The 14,574-nt window shown below is 40.4% G+C and overlaps 1 protein-coding gene across 1 annotated transcript in view; it reads right to left on the bottom strand.

Annotated features, from left to right (window-relative positions):
• Nucleotides 1-14,574, bottom strand: part of LOC139475945 (small ribosomal subunit protein uS15m-like) — a 142,532-nt gene that overhangs the window by 1,574 nt on the left and 126,384 nt on the right. Inside the window, exons 4-6 of the mRNA XM_071259158.1 lie at nt 12,665-12,713; nt 6,054-6,138; nt 5,802-5,860 (exon numbers count right to left, since the gene is read on the bottom strand). Coding sequence (XP_071115259.1) covers nt 5,802-5,860; nt 6,054-6,138; nt 12,665-12,713 — 193 coding nt within the window. The remainder of the gene's footprint in view (nt 1-5,801; nt 5,861-6,053; nt 6,139-12,664; nt 12,714-14,574) is intronic.

The raw sequence follows: 14,574 nt of genomic DNA, 5'->3' as shown, positions 1-14,574 counted from the left end.
TCTAATGATTGTCCTTCAAGCTCATCCATGAATTTCCAGATAATTTCAAATTGAAAGCATAAGTGGTTATTTAAACATAAAGTTAGTGTAGCATAATGTAAATACAATCTTAATCATACTGTTCACACATCTTTCACTGTGTGACTGTCTTTGACCTTTGATATGACCTTGACACATGAAAACAAAAAAGAAAGTGTTTACTATTAATCAATGAAAAAACTAGCAATATTTATCATTGTGTACAATTCCAAGAATACAACCTTTATTACATCATAGCCATTAATTTCTGTTTAGGCTGAGAATGACACTATAAAATTTAATAATTTTTTGTCCTTCGCAGGAAATGAAACTGCATGCACAAGGCGGGAAATCATCACTTCTTTCAACCCACAACCCTCATCAATTAGATGTAGTTAGTTGGGGAGGTAGGACAGACTAACTCCTGATGTAATAGAGGTAGTATTCTTTCGAATACCCTACCTCTATTACATCCTAGCCAGTATAGACCAGAGGGACTGGTGGGATGTGGGATCGGTGGGGTGTGGCATCTAGTATCACTAGATAGCTGGCATTTTGTTCTGATGTCACTTCCAGTACTTACTTGGCTTTCACTTGTCACTTCCGGGTCTATTCATATAACGTCACTTCTGGTTATGATGTCCTCTCTTACATACCCACCTGTTCTGAGATCATCTTTAGACGTCATTTCCAGTTCTGATGTCATCTATGACCTCACTTCTGGTTATATGTACCACTTCTTGGCTATTATCTGACATAAACATGCCAGTCTTTGTGCAGCTGATTTAAAGTAGCATCTTTGTCAAGTTAATTTCCAGGCGTAAAGGTTGGGGTTGTTGAGGCTGCCCTAAAATATGTCGCAGAAGGTAGGTCCTCTCATTAGGAGGAGTAGTAATTTCGGAAACCATGTCCTGATGGGCCATGCCGGAGCTATATGTATCATCCTGCATTCTGTCTCTTCTATTTTCCACAGTACTCTGTCAAGGAGAGACCAAGGGGAGAATGCTTAGGCGAATATTCCCTCCCAATTCATGGATAAGGTATTGACCTGGAGGGCTAGCAGGTCTTGCATGGGGCGAATATAAACAGGCAGTATCTTGTTGAGGCAGGATGCAAATAGGTCGAGATTTGGAGAATCCCAAACTGAGGTTATCCATTGGAATATCTCTGGATGGAGGAACATTTCCGTGAACATGATTTTGTTCTCCTAGGAAATCAATCTGCTAGTATGTTGAGCATGCCCAGTATGTGACGAGTTTCCATCTGGCAGCTCAGTGTTCCTGCCAAGGCATATAAATGTGTAACCACCTTCAACCATGTGCCCCCTTGATGCTACACTGGCGAGTTGTCTGTAGCAATCAGTACTGATGATTGGTCCTCATGAACTTGCCATGCTTAGATAGCTAGAAATATTGCTAACATTTCCAGCCTATTGTCATGTAAGTCTCTCTTGAGTAGACCCTTTCCCCTGTACTGTGGCATCTTTAATATGAGTTGGTCTTGAATGGGTTCTAACTCTGACTTGTCGGGGAAAACCAGGAAGCCCATGTGAGTTAATAGTTGGATAAGGAAGTTTTTCTTGAACTGTGACTTGTCCTGGTTGGCTGATAGGAATTTGTCGATGAGGCCGTTTAGTCTTACCAACAATAGATGGGCAAACCCAATGATGGTGATCCTGGAGAACAACCATGGAGTTATGGATATGCCGAATGGTAGAACATTGAACTGATACCTCTGCCCGAAGACTGCAAACCGTAGATAGATAGTAACTTGGATGGATGGGGATGTGAGGATACGCTTCCTGAATATCTTCTAGGCTGACCATCCAATCTCTTTTTCAAAGGGCGTTTCTTAATTTCTTCATAAATTTCAGAAAGATTGGTGAGTAGAATTCAGTGTGGTATCTGATTCTTCTAAGCGCTCATGACTCCATTGTCTAGGAGCTAGTGTACTGCCAAGTTGGCTTGAGCTCCCTTGGTGCCTGTCAGATGAAAACGTTGTCCTGTAGGATGAATCACCAGACTTAGTCAAAGTAGAAAATGGAGACTCCTGGAAATAGAGGTTTCAGGAGTCGACTGTGACAGCATCACAGTTGGCACACTGCATTAGACATCCTCTGACTGGACCTGGTTTACGTGTTGTACTGCATATTGGTTGTCTTAAATCAATGTCAGTTAGACAGGCAAGGTCAACAGAAGAGAGGAGAGATGTGCTGAACTGTTGCTGAATCCCTTGCGACGAGGACCGCCTCTGGGGACGCCTCTGGCTCTTCGATGCTGTGAGAAGTGATGATCTTCTTTTGAGACTCTGGTCTTTGAACAAGATGATCTATCCTTCAAGGCTGGGGCATGAAAGGATTCTCACCTTGACATCACATGTCTTCTCTTGGGAGGCTGTCGCTGCATCTGGAAGTCTGGGAATTGCTTTTTGATATTGCATGCCAAGTTGATTCTTGGAAGTTGTGGTTGGTAGCCAACATGATCGCTTCCTTGATATCCTTCAGTCTAATGTTGAAGATCTGTGGAGCTGTAATAGGCTGCGACAACATGCATCTTCTCAACGACTCCAGAAGCACATGGTGAACTTGTTGGTGCAGGTGATTCCTTTGAATGGTATGAGATGATCTGCCATCCATATCAGCACTGATTGTAGATCTTCCTGCATTTTTAATATATGGTCCAAGGAGCTGTAAATAAATGCGGCTTGATGCAGGGTCATTTTGACTGATGTGTCTGAGGGAAGGTCTGAGTTTGGGTCTGTTGGACTAATGCTGGCGGCAACTCAATTGATGTACAAGCTGATATTCAACATCTGCTTGTTGACATCCAGATCTCTGATTCTAGCTGTCTCTATGTGCATCCAAGTGTTGGGATTCTTGACAAAATCATGATGCTCATCATCGATCATAGGATGAGGCAGGAAAGGAGATTCATGTGTTTTGTAACCATTACTGCTGATAGAAGGCATCCCAAGTCTAAGGATGTAAGCAGCTGATCCATTTAGAGAGAATTCAATCTTTTTCATGATGTTCTCCATGTATGACAGTAAGGGATGAATGTGGAATTCTTCAGTATTAGGTACTGGACAGTAGTTCATCATACCCTGCGCGCTAGCAAAGGATTGGTAGGTTGCTTCTCCTTGGTGGTGGGACGTAAAGCTGACATCAAGTGATATAATCCTTCAATGATGTCTTTGAATGAGTAGTTATTGGAGACTTCTGAAGGAGATTCCAAATCCAAGGAAGTAGCAGTGTTGGATATGGAGCCGCACCTGCTAAGTAATCTGTGCAGTGAGGAGAAGTGATGATGTTGCGAAGTATTGTCTTGGTCATCAGATCTGTGGCTTGAGGAGCAGGAAGCATGTGTAGTATAACCGTAGTGAGAATGACGCAACATCTTCAGTCAGTGTACGCTTGGCTGGAGCACGTAACAGTATGAGAAGGGGCATGCTTATGAGGTCTTGTGTAACTAGCATGAGAGTCCCTTTCAGCCCACCTGGTATTATGATGGTGACTAGATGGGGAGTAGTGTCCACCTCTATGCCAGCTGAATTGAGATGCCCATGATGCATGATCTTCCTCATGCTGTGCATGGTAAAACTGGGATCCATGAGATTCACTACGCCTTGTAATGACCCTTCTATTGTCCTTGTAATCTGCTGATTCAGCTTGGCTGTGTCCATGATAACTCATGGTAATGGCCTGTCATATTCAATCAAAGATCTGTTGGGATACGGAGGTTTTTAGAAGCAATAATTCCTCAGCTCATAATTAAAAGTGTACGTCTATCATTTTTTGTCTATGATTTTATCTGTGAACTCATTTAAGTTAAAGGGGGACCATGGCATTTGGTGGAGATCAGATACTTCTACCAAGCTTAGATGGCCCACCTTACCAGACATCCTTGATGTACGCAAGTGGCGTCAGAAAACCAGAAAGGTATGTCTGCCCTTTAAATAGTGTGAGAAGGTGGGATGAGCAACAAAGTTGCCCCTCAAGTGACTTGCAGTGGTGTGTATCACACCAGAAACTTGCCCCTTCTTAATATTAGCAGACGATGATTCTTAATTTTTTACTTATGACTAAGTGCTTCTAGAAGAGTCAGTATTTCTGTGCCACTCTTAGAAACCTTGTCTAACATTTTGTTAGAGAGACTATTGAAATAATTGCATCTTCAAATAGGCATGCAAGTGCTCATTCTGCATGACTGGCACCTTGGATGTTGATCCCCAGTGACTTGATCTTTACCACATCCGGAGAAGACACCAGTCACAATGGGGATGAAAGCCTCATCCCACAATACATTTGTAACCAATTACTATATCGTTCTTTCTTCTCGTACCCCCGATCTGATGTGGAACAGCTTTTAGCTTTTCTGGTGAGATGAGTGGACATAATATTTTAAAATAGCAACCGAAGTGTTCAGATGTGATCAACAAAAGTCTTAATTGTTTTCATCTGGAAACACAGAAAGAAGTGATGGTTCCCCGTCTAATTTATTTATTCCGATATCATGTTATTTTAGTTGCAGCTTTACTATATATATATATTTGAAATAAATTAATAACCATAAGTGTAGCACTTCGGTACAGATGATCGCTATTGCCAGATATTTTTTCATACGGAACAATTTGACCAATCACCATCAATGCTCCCAGGCTCGCGATAGCGAAATCTTTATGTTGACACATAATAGTCAAACTACAACAAATATGAATTTCAGAGAGTCAATGTGAGGATAAAGTCCTGTGGGATATCTGTCCATATCTGCTGGAGCATATTTAGAAGTTCCTGGAGTGTCTGTGGAACACGTGGTTGACGTCGAAGGCGCCGATCCATCTCATCCCACATGTGCTTGATTAGTGAGAGATCAATGGAGTGAGCAGGCCAGGGGATGATATTCGCGTTGTTTTGTTGAAGGGAATCCTGAACAAGTTGAGCAATATGAGGCCCGGCGTTGTCATGTCGAACGGTAATGCCTGGGCAATGACGATGCAAAAACGGTAGAACAACAAGGCCGATGATCTCGTCGCGTTAGCGCTGTCCATTGAGATTTCCCTCTACCACTATCAAACGAGTCCTCTGCCTTGCGGTAATCCCACCCTATACCATAACGCATACCAATGGCTTGCAGACGCTCATTTTCGGACAGGCGTGGCATTTCGTAATGTTGAATAATTGCGTAATTTTGTTGTTTTTCTGAGTGGTTGTTGTCAGCACGATGCTAAACAATGCATATGGAATCCCATTAACGCACATGTTTTTATACCCATTCTTGGGTAGTGAAATGCATGGGACTTGCATAAAAGTCAACTTTTGCATGGAATGCATGCTTTTCTGTAGCAGTTGCGTTTTTGTGATTTGATTCCATACATGTACTACAATATTGAAAACCAACTTTACTTGGTTGAAAAATACACTAAAATATTGTCACAGGAACTTTTGTTGTTGAGTATATATATATTTATTCTCTATCCACTAAAGTCAATAGTGGTAATATGACCGTGGCTGCTGTACATAACAGTGAGTTGTGTACATAACAGAGAGAAACATCAAAACTCTTCAACCCTGTGTATAAGATGACCCCACTTGAAAGTCCCCTAATTCTAGGTAAGAAAAACTTGCCTTATACACAGCGATATATGGTATCATTCTCAGCCTAAACAGGAATTTTATGCTGTTACAGAGGTATATCCCTGTTGTTTTTTGTGGAAGTTCAACATTGTAGGAGTTCCACACTCAAGTTGTCAGAATGCAAAACTACATCCTTGCTACTGTCAGTTACCTGACTGAACTTGACACAGTGTGGGATGACTGTTCGAATGTCCACTGTCAATTTGGCAACTGAAATTAGAAGTCCAACTTTGTGAAAACATTAAAGAGAGCAACCCATATTCAATGCAGTGTAAAACATTGGGTGGAATGAAGTTTGACAGTTTGGGCTGAGGATGGAAAATATTCACAGGATGAATACAGTTGTTACCTTCAAGGGGCAGGGGTAGGGGGATGTGGCATAGGTTATAAGGAACTGACTTACTTCTAAGTTCAAGGTGTGCACCAGCCCCGAAAAGGTCCTCCATCCTGTCTTGTATGTCCTCCACATAATGTGCTTTCCTCTCCCTCTGTAAATATACAACAATCTCAAGACACAAGTCCACTGATTTAATAATTGACTTCTGAAGGATGATGATGATGATGATGATTAAGTAAGGATAAGAATTTATGGATGAACAACTTCTTTATTACAATTAAGAGCGACGTTTCAGTGTAGGTACTAACACGGTTATCAATCAATCAATAGTTGGGAGATTTAACGAGCGCTTCAGCCTCTGGCTATTTCGCACTCGGGGCAGACGGGTCCTATAGAATCATGAATAGTGGTAATAATGATAAACGTCTAGCCCAAAAAAGTAAGGGCTATGTGTCGGCGTGTGTGGCAGTGAGCGTGTTGTCCTTGACATTGGGTGGATGGCTGGTTGAACGGCTATGTTGTTGGCACTATGAATGGATATGGGAGAGTTTGGGGTGCGGACGTCACTGAAGACAATCCGCGCTGAGATTTTGAGCCGCGGGCGTCGTAGAAGACAGTCCGCGCTGGGAATTTCAATCCCGAGACGAATCTAAAGTATTGCTGTAAAGAGAGAAAATTGCTTGGAGAATTTGTTTGGGAAGGTCTAAATTTTAGCTAGTAATTTTGTGTCTTTAAGGAAGGTGGCTATTTGTAGGTAGGTAGCTGGTGGGTTGTTTGGTTTGAATAGCATGGTGACATTGTTTTTGTAGTTAGGCGGGAGAGAGTTATATAGTGTTTGCTGTTGTTGTTTATATTTACTACATGTGGTGAATATGTGGTTTATGTCTTCTGTGGTATTACAGTGTATGCAGTTTGGATTTGGATGTCTGTTTTGTTTATAGAGTGTCTCGTTTAAGTTTGTTTGATTGCTTTGTATTCTGTTTATAATTTTATCTGCTAATATGGAGTTTGTGTAGTTCTTGCATTTAGTGATTGGGTTAGTAAACAGTGTTTTAATCCATTGTGATTTACATTTTTGGATGTTATTAATAAAGCTTTGTTGTCTGTTTTATTAGTGTTTTTGTTTCGGCTTTGCTTGTGTGGAATTGTAATGTGGGTAGTTGGTCAATTGTTGCTGGTTTGCTGATTGGTCTGCTATTTCGTTGCCTGGTATGCCTGTATGGCTGGGTATCCATACTAGTGTTATTGTTTTATTTGCCATTTTGAGTTTTGAGTGGGTGTTTACTATTTGTTTGATTAGGTCGGGTCTGGATTTAGAATATTTATCTGCAATTTGTTTTATTGAGTTAAGTGAGTCAGAAATAATGATGATTTTGTTTTGGTTTGTTGTTTCAGCTTGGTGGTAAGCTTGAAGAATGGCTAGTAGCTCTGCTGTGTTTGTATGTGTATAGTTTGCATATTGGTATTTTTTTGTGCTTGGTATAGGTTGTGTTGTATGGACACCAAGCCCTGTTTTTTTGTTATTTCTGTTATATGATGCATCTGTGTAGATGTGTGTATGTTCCGGCCAGTTTTGTTGGATGTAATTTAGTGATATGGTACCTTTTTCTAGGTTTGTGAGTTTGTTATGATTGCTGAGTGTTTTTGTTAGAGATGTGTCTGTTTCGGGGGGAGGTCGAGAATGTATGAGTTGTTTGGGGGCTAGTGAGTTATATGTTCTAGATTGTAGGTTTTAATGAGATTGTGAAGGTGAATAATGAAGGGGGCTAGGTTTTTGTTGTTTTTGAACTTTTTGATGGTAGCTGGTCTTGAGTTTTTGTATTTTGGGAGTATTTCTTTGTAAATGGGGTTTTGTTGTGCCCAAGCCCAGTAACTAAGTATAGATTGATGACGTTTAAGTTGGATTGATGTAATGCCTGTGATGATTTGTAGGGTGTTTAGGGAGGTGCCATTTCTGGTCCCCAGGGCTATCTTGAGGGCTTTATATTGTACTGAATTAAGCTTTTTTTCGAGGTTATCTGTTAAGGAGTGAAAGACCGGAGCGGCATAATCTATTTTAGCTTGGATAAGTGTTTTGTATATGTTTATGAGTGTTTGTTTGTCAGCTCCCCAGTGAGAGCCGCTGATGGCTCTCATTGGATTGATATCTTTTTGGCAGGAGTTGACCACGTTATTGATGTGGGGAGCCCATGTTAGGTGTTGGTCAAATGTGACTCCTAGTAATTTTGCATTTTTTTGAAATTTAATAGTTTCTTTGTTAAGGGTGAGTTTGGGCGTTAAATTTAGCATGAATGTTTTTTTGAAAACAATGCCGATAGTTTTTTTTGTATTAATTTTGAACCCCCAATGGGAAGCCCAGTATTCTAGTTCCGAGAGGATTGGTTTAATTCTTTTTTCGATTTGTTTTATGGATGTTGATGACGTCCAGAATGAAATATCGTCAGCGAATTTTGCTGTAGTTATGTTTTTGGGAAGAGTTGGGAAAATGTCATCAATCATTAAGTTAAATAGTGTGGGGGACAGGATGCTTCCCTGGGGTGTACCGTTTTCTAGGATGTGGGGATCTGATAGTGTGTTGTTTGACTTTACTGTTATGTTTCTGTTATTTAGGAAAGAGTGAATGAAATTTAAAATTCTTCCATCAATGGCTTTATCTAGTAATTTTTGAATTAGGCCTTGTTGCCAAACCATATCAAATGCTTTAGAAAAGTCAATAAAAATGGCCACAGTGTATTGTTTTTGTGCTTGGGCTGTCTTAACATCATGTTCTAAATTAAAAATATGGTCTAATGTTTGTCCGTTTGCTGTGAAGCTGCTCTGGTCCTCTTTAATGAGGCTATTGTTTTGGATTTTATGCTTTAGTCTATTATTAATTATTGATTCCATAATTTTACATAGACGTGATGGGGATTTCCCTGGTTTCAGAATTGGCACCACTAATGCATTTTTCAATGTTTTGGGGAGGTAGCCAGAGGTCCAAACTTGATTATATAATTGTAGTATTAATTTTTGAATTTTGATGGGGACATGATTAAGGATTTTATAGCTAATGTTGTCTAATCCAGTGGCTGGGGCTGTGTTTTTGTTTTTAAGTGCAGTTTGTAGTTCGTGAATGTTAATGAGATAACACCGTTATCAAGCAAGTGACAAGTATATGTATAGGTAGGAGGCAATGTTTATACAGTATCGTAGATATCAGATGTAGCTATACTGGAATGGAGATGTCTCTTATGTACACACAAGGGTAGTAATGACAATCATCAGTGAAGTCAGTGACATAAACAAAGGATGAAGCCAGTAATATAAACAACAGGATTATGGCTGATTGGGGTCTTTGATGAGTTGATAGTATGCGAAGGGAATGTAATAGCCTTGGTCACGGTTGATTGACATCGGGAGTCTTTTGATGTTGATGGCTTCTTGTAGTTTTCTGATTTTGAAGTCTTTGATGTGGGGTATTCGCAGGACGACGACCCGTTGAATTTTTCCATTCGCAGGACGGCGACCCACCTGTACGCCTTTGATGTGTGGTGTTGTTTTAGGAGGGAATTAACTCCTTGGTTAGTGTCAAAAACTGAAATATGTACACGCAAACTGAAATGTGTTCACTGAATTGGTGAACTCTGATTTTGATAATCTAGTGAGTACCATTTACTCAACTGATTGACTCAACAGTTACTATGTTATAAATCTCCGAAACATGGTAGTCTGTCATCATTCGCGATATGGCAAACGCGTAGTTACAGTACACGTTTCTTCCAACTACACACGGAAGTGGATACCTTTGTACTGGTGGCTACACCTACCGAGTTGGAAAAAGGAAGAGGAATAACTGGATTACTTGGAAGTGCACCAACAAAGACTGTCGTTCCACAGTATCGACATTCAATGACATCATGACGAAAGAGTCAAGTCCTCATAACCATGAACCAGTGAATCATGACTTTAAGGTATGCATTACGGCCTCATAAGAATATCAATATTGATACTGTAGGTAAAAAAGACTAGATTACTGTATGAGAAAATGTATTTATGCAAATGTAATTACGTATAAAACGTATTAAAATATTGCATTTCTTAAATGTGATTTTGTATATTTGACAGATCCGAGAGTCGTTGCAGAATCTCAAACTGAAGGCCAAGTCATCCCTGACCCCCATGCCAACACTCTTCAACGAAGCAGTAATGTCATTGAAGAATGGTGAAGCCTGGACCGATGAAAGCAGGTCCGTAGTGGAAGCCATGTCCACATTCCACGCGAAAGAAAGACACTCTGTACTCTTATTGTCTTTCTTTCGTTAGTTTCAAATCCAGTTCCAATTTTTTACTAGTTTGTTTTCATACGACACAGGGGGTCGTCGTTTGAGGTTTGTGGTGAGGGCTTTGACGTTATCCCACTGAATGCTGTGGCTTGGGTTGTCACGGATGTGGTCTGATAGAGCTGATTTTGTGTCATCTTTGGAAACTGAGCTTTGATGTCTCTACGAATCAACTACTGAACTAAGCCACCTCTAACAAGTATTTACACAGTCTAACCTCTACCCTGAGCAACTAGAACAACAGACGATACAGAACATGACTAAGAAATCACAGAAATCTTTCCCTCAACAGTCTGCACCCTTTGTGACCAGCCTCCCCTACTTTGGAACAGTTAGCCACAAAATCCAGAGACTCTTAAAGAAACAGGCCAACATTGATGTAGTTTGAAAGAAGTCATACCATTCAGAACACAATAAAAGCCACAGGGAAACCACCATCCAGCCACAAGCTAGAACCATCAGGAGCAGTGTACCACATTCCGTGCAATTGTGGACAAGCTTACATAAGATAAACATCTAGGCACCTCAAAACCTGAATTAAAGAACATCAAAGCTCAATCTCCAAAGATGACTTCTTCTAAGGAAGATCTTAATCCATTTAAGACAGTGATCTACAACACCCAAGTTGTTAAATCATGTTTTTTGTCATTTAAATCATACCAAGAATCAAGGGAAAAAAAACAATCAGGTAAAATCTGTCCTAACATAGAATTTTTTTGTTTTCAGAATGACAATAAAACAAAAACTAAATGGATATACATGTAACTCTTTCACCATAATGATAAACAAATTTCAAATAAAAAATGATCATATTTTGGATGATATCTGCCTTGCCCTTAGATTAGACAGCACTGGTGTAGAGTTTTCATGAATGTACCATTCTGCAAGAATGGCCACCATGTGAGAATGACATATTTTGAACTATTTCTAGTGGCCAAACAGCAAGTAGAATGTGCTACGAAATGTTTTATTCCAGATTTGTCCATAAGAATTGAAACATATGACTTAATCATTCAAATGTAACTCATAAACACTGTGATGTCAACAGTCTTTTCAACTTTCGGTTACCAGCTGGTTACTCGTTAACATTTTCTGGCTGCTGCACTTGGCAAACATGCTGCCTTCTGCAGGAAATAAATGACTTAACTGATGCTAATTAAACAAAAGAGTGAACCTGGAACAATATTCATTGTATAATAGACATATGATGAACTGGCATTACAAATTAATTGAAAATTCAACAAAATTTCCTTCGATACGGTACACACTACACATATTTCTCAAATGTAAATAATACTGGGACTGCCAGTTTATAAGCCCTGGGTTTAATTATGGATTTTGCCAACTCAATTGAGTAACACTTTATCCAAATTTAAACCCAGGGCTTAAAAACAGAAAAAAACATGATAGGAAGAATGAATATCCCAAGTTTAAAGGAGATTTACAGTAAACTATAAATATGTGACTACATCATTTACAAAGCATATTAAAACAAGTATCTAGAAGGAAAAAATTCTGAAGCCATTATTTGTGGCAAAAAATGTTAAAACCTACTCGTATTCCAGAGACTACCGAGAGTTAATGAGCTGAGTTATCATCACATGTCATGACATCGTAGTGTAGAGTTGACTTGCAGATGATAACTGTTTCTGTATAGTGTTTTGAAGATTAGTAGCATTCACAATGGTGAGGTGAGGTGAAATGGGGTTTAACATCACATCCAAGATTGCACTTATATAGCGACATGCATGCATACGTGTCTGGCTGCTTGTACTAGTCCGGACTGATGCCGATTTATAGTGCTAGCCCACTGAGATACCATGCCGCAGTTTAACATGGATACCCCACTCAGACACAGTATACCAACTCTGAGCCGACCAGTCCTTGTTTTAGCCCCTTAATGAGAAGCGTCAGACAGGATAACAACAAGTTCCATCTTTTAACGTCTTATGGTATGATCGAACCCCAGACCTTCCACATGTTCATAATGGCATCACCTTACATACCATCGATATAGCCCCTTAATGCCAAGCGTCAGACAGGATAACAACAAGTACCATCTTTTAATGTCTTGTGGTATGATCGAACCCCAAACCTTCCACATGTTCATAATGGCATCACCTTACATACCATCGATGAAAATGTTGAATTTCTGCTCAATGACCATACACATATTCATCCATATCAATATATGCCTGTGGTTAGTAAAACAAGTCTTGTCATCAGCGAGGAAAGCGAGGAAGATCTACAGAGTGAAGACAATCAGTCTGATGTTAACACTGCTAGTCTAGGGACCTTGTCATGTTTGACATCAAAACATCATAATCAAAGTAAAATAAAGACTCCAAGGCAACTTACCCCATCTGCATACCCAACTGTGCTAAGGCGTTGAACACTTTCTGAAGCTCTGGAACAAATTTGTAATTCATGTGAAAAATTAATCAGCTACTGACTATCTATTTGACTGCCCAGCCACAAAATTAGTAAAATCTAAATATTTTTAGGGCTCCAAGCCGAAAGGCTATAGAGGCCTATTGTAATCGTTCGATTTATTATACTCCCCCAAAAAAGAAACGCAAAAGGGATAAAAATGGTTACTGAAGTAGTATTATAGAGGATGTTGGTGTTTTCAGGAAAGATTTGGGAGATGTAGTGTTATGGGTACAAAATGCCATGAAGAATGAGATGGAAATTTGATTCAGATTTTTTCAGCGAGAAAAACATGCAAAATTGACCAAAACGCAGCCAAGTGCTAACCATGTCACCAAAACACACCCATTCACTGCACGTGTAACATGCTTCCATAGGCATTAAAAGCGCAGGGTTTTCACTCGAGTGGCAATTGTTGTTGACGCACACTGTAATGCAGAACAATGCCAAGACTTAGCAAAGCAGAGAGAAACAACGCAATAGGCAGATTGGAAGCTGGTAATTCACGATCTGCAGTAGCCAGGGTGTTTAACGTGTCGCCAAGCAATAACAAGACTGTGGGACCGATATCAAAATCAAGGAACAACACGTAACCGTCCCAGATCAGGTAGACCACGAGTGACAACCAGGGGGTAGGACCGATACATCCGGTTACGTTATCTCCGGGACAGAGTCACAACCGCATCCTCTACGGCATCCAACATTCCGGGTATGCGAAGGATATGAGCCCAAACAGTTAGGAACCGATTACGAGAAGCAGGACTTAGGGGAAGACGTCCCCTTCGTGGGGTCGTTTTAACAGCACAGCACCGTCAAAATCGACGTCAGTGGTGTCACGCACACAGGATATGGCAGCAACTCCGTTGGAGGAGGGTGTGGTTCAGCGACGAGTCCCGTTTCCGGCTGTATCGTTCAGATGGAAGAACTCGTGTGTACCGACTCTGGAAAAATCAGAGGTCAACTGGTCCGCTATCCAATCTTGTACATGGTTAAGGCCTTAATGAGAGTTAAGCTCCAATGTTGTTGAATCAAGTGATAAGAGCTGAGCCTGCTGAAGAGTCCGAGCCATAGTCGTATGATCGACGCTATGGAGAGCGACTACAGGATTGGAGTCTAGAATGGGATGATCTAGGGGTGTAGCTGCGTGAGACCAACGAAATGAAGTGGTGTCCTCTAAAGAAACCAACGGCGGATGACTGGTGGTCATCGTGATTGGTGATGATGCACTGTGCATGTGTTGCATAAGTGGACTAATTAACACAGGAGCAGAGGTTGAAGGCACTAGAGGCGCCGGGACTGGTGGTATAATCGGGGGTGCAATGTGCATCGATGGACTGCATCCAGTGAACCCAGGCGGGGTCCAAATACATAGTCGCAAACGAGCTGAAACCATGAGGAAAGATGTGGAGATATTAGGCGTGCCCGCGCCAGGATGCAGATGACACAGAGGTAATTGTGGATGCAGTCACGGCGAGGTGTGAAAGCATTAGACAACGGTGGTGAGGAGAGGGATTGTTCCATCAGTGAAGATTGCGGCATTGTTAGAGATAAAACATCTGTGTCATTGTGATCGGCTATCTCCAAGATCGGAGAAGCACAAGAAAAAATACCCATATATACAAAATATACAATTTTGTATATTTGGTATTTCCAAAATATACAATTTTGTATAGTTGGTATTTCCAAAACTATACAATTTTGTATATATGGATAGATTTTACCACTGCTTCATTGAATTTTTTGAACTCGTAAGAGGTTTTCTTCGGGTTTGAAACTAATGTTACCGAACAGTATTTTTGCACGTGGTAATAATACGTTAATACTATTTCATTATGGCA

The sequence above is a fragment of the Haliotis cracherodii genome, unplaced genomic scaffold (genome assembly GCF_022045235.1).
Source record: "Haliotis cracherodii isolate W230 unplaced genomic scaffold, xgHalCrac1.p SCAF_3, whole genome shotgun sequence".
In the NCBI taxonomy this organism is placed as follows: domain Eukaryota; kingdom Metazoa; phylum Mollusca; class Gastropoda; order Lepetellida; family Haliotidae; genus Haliotis; species Haliotis cracherodii.
Note: the sequence above shows the minus strand (reverse complement) of the source record. Positions and strands in the feature narration are given on the sequence as shown.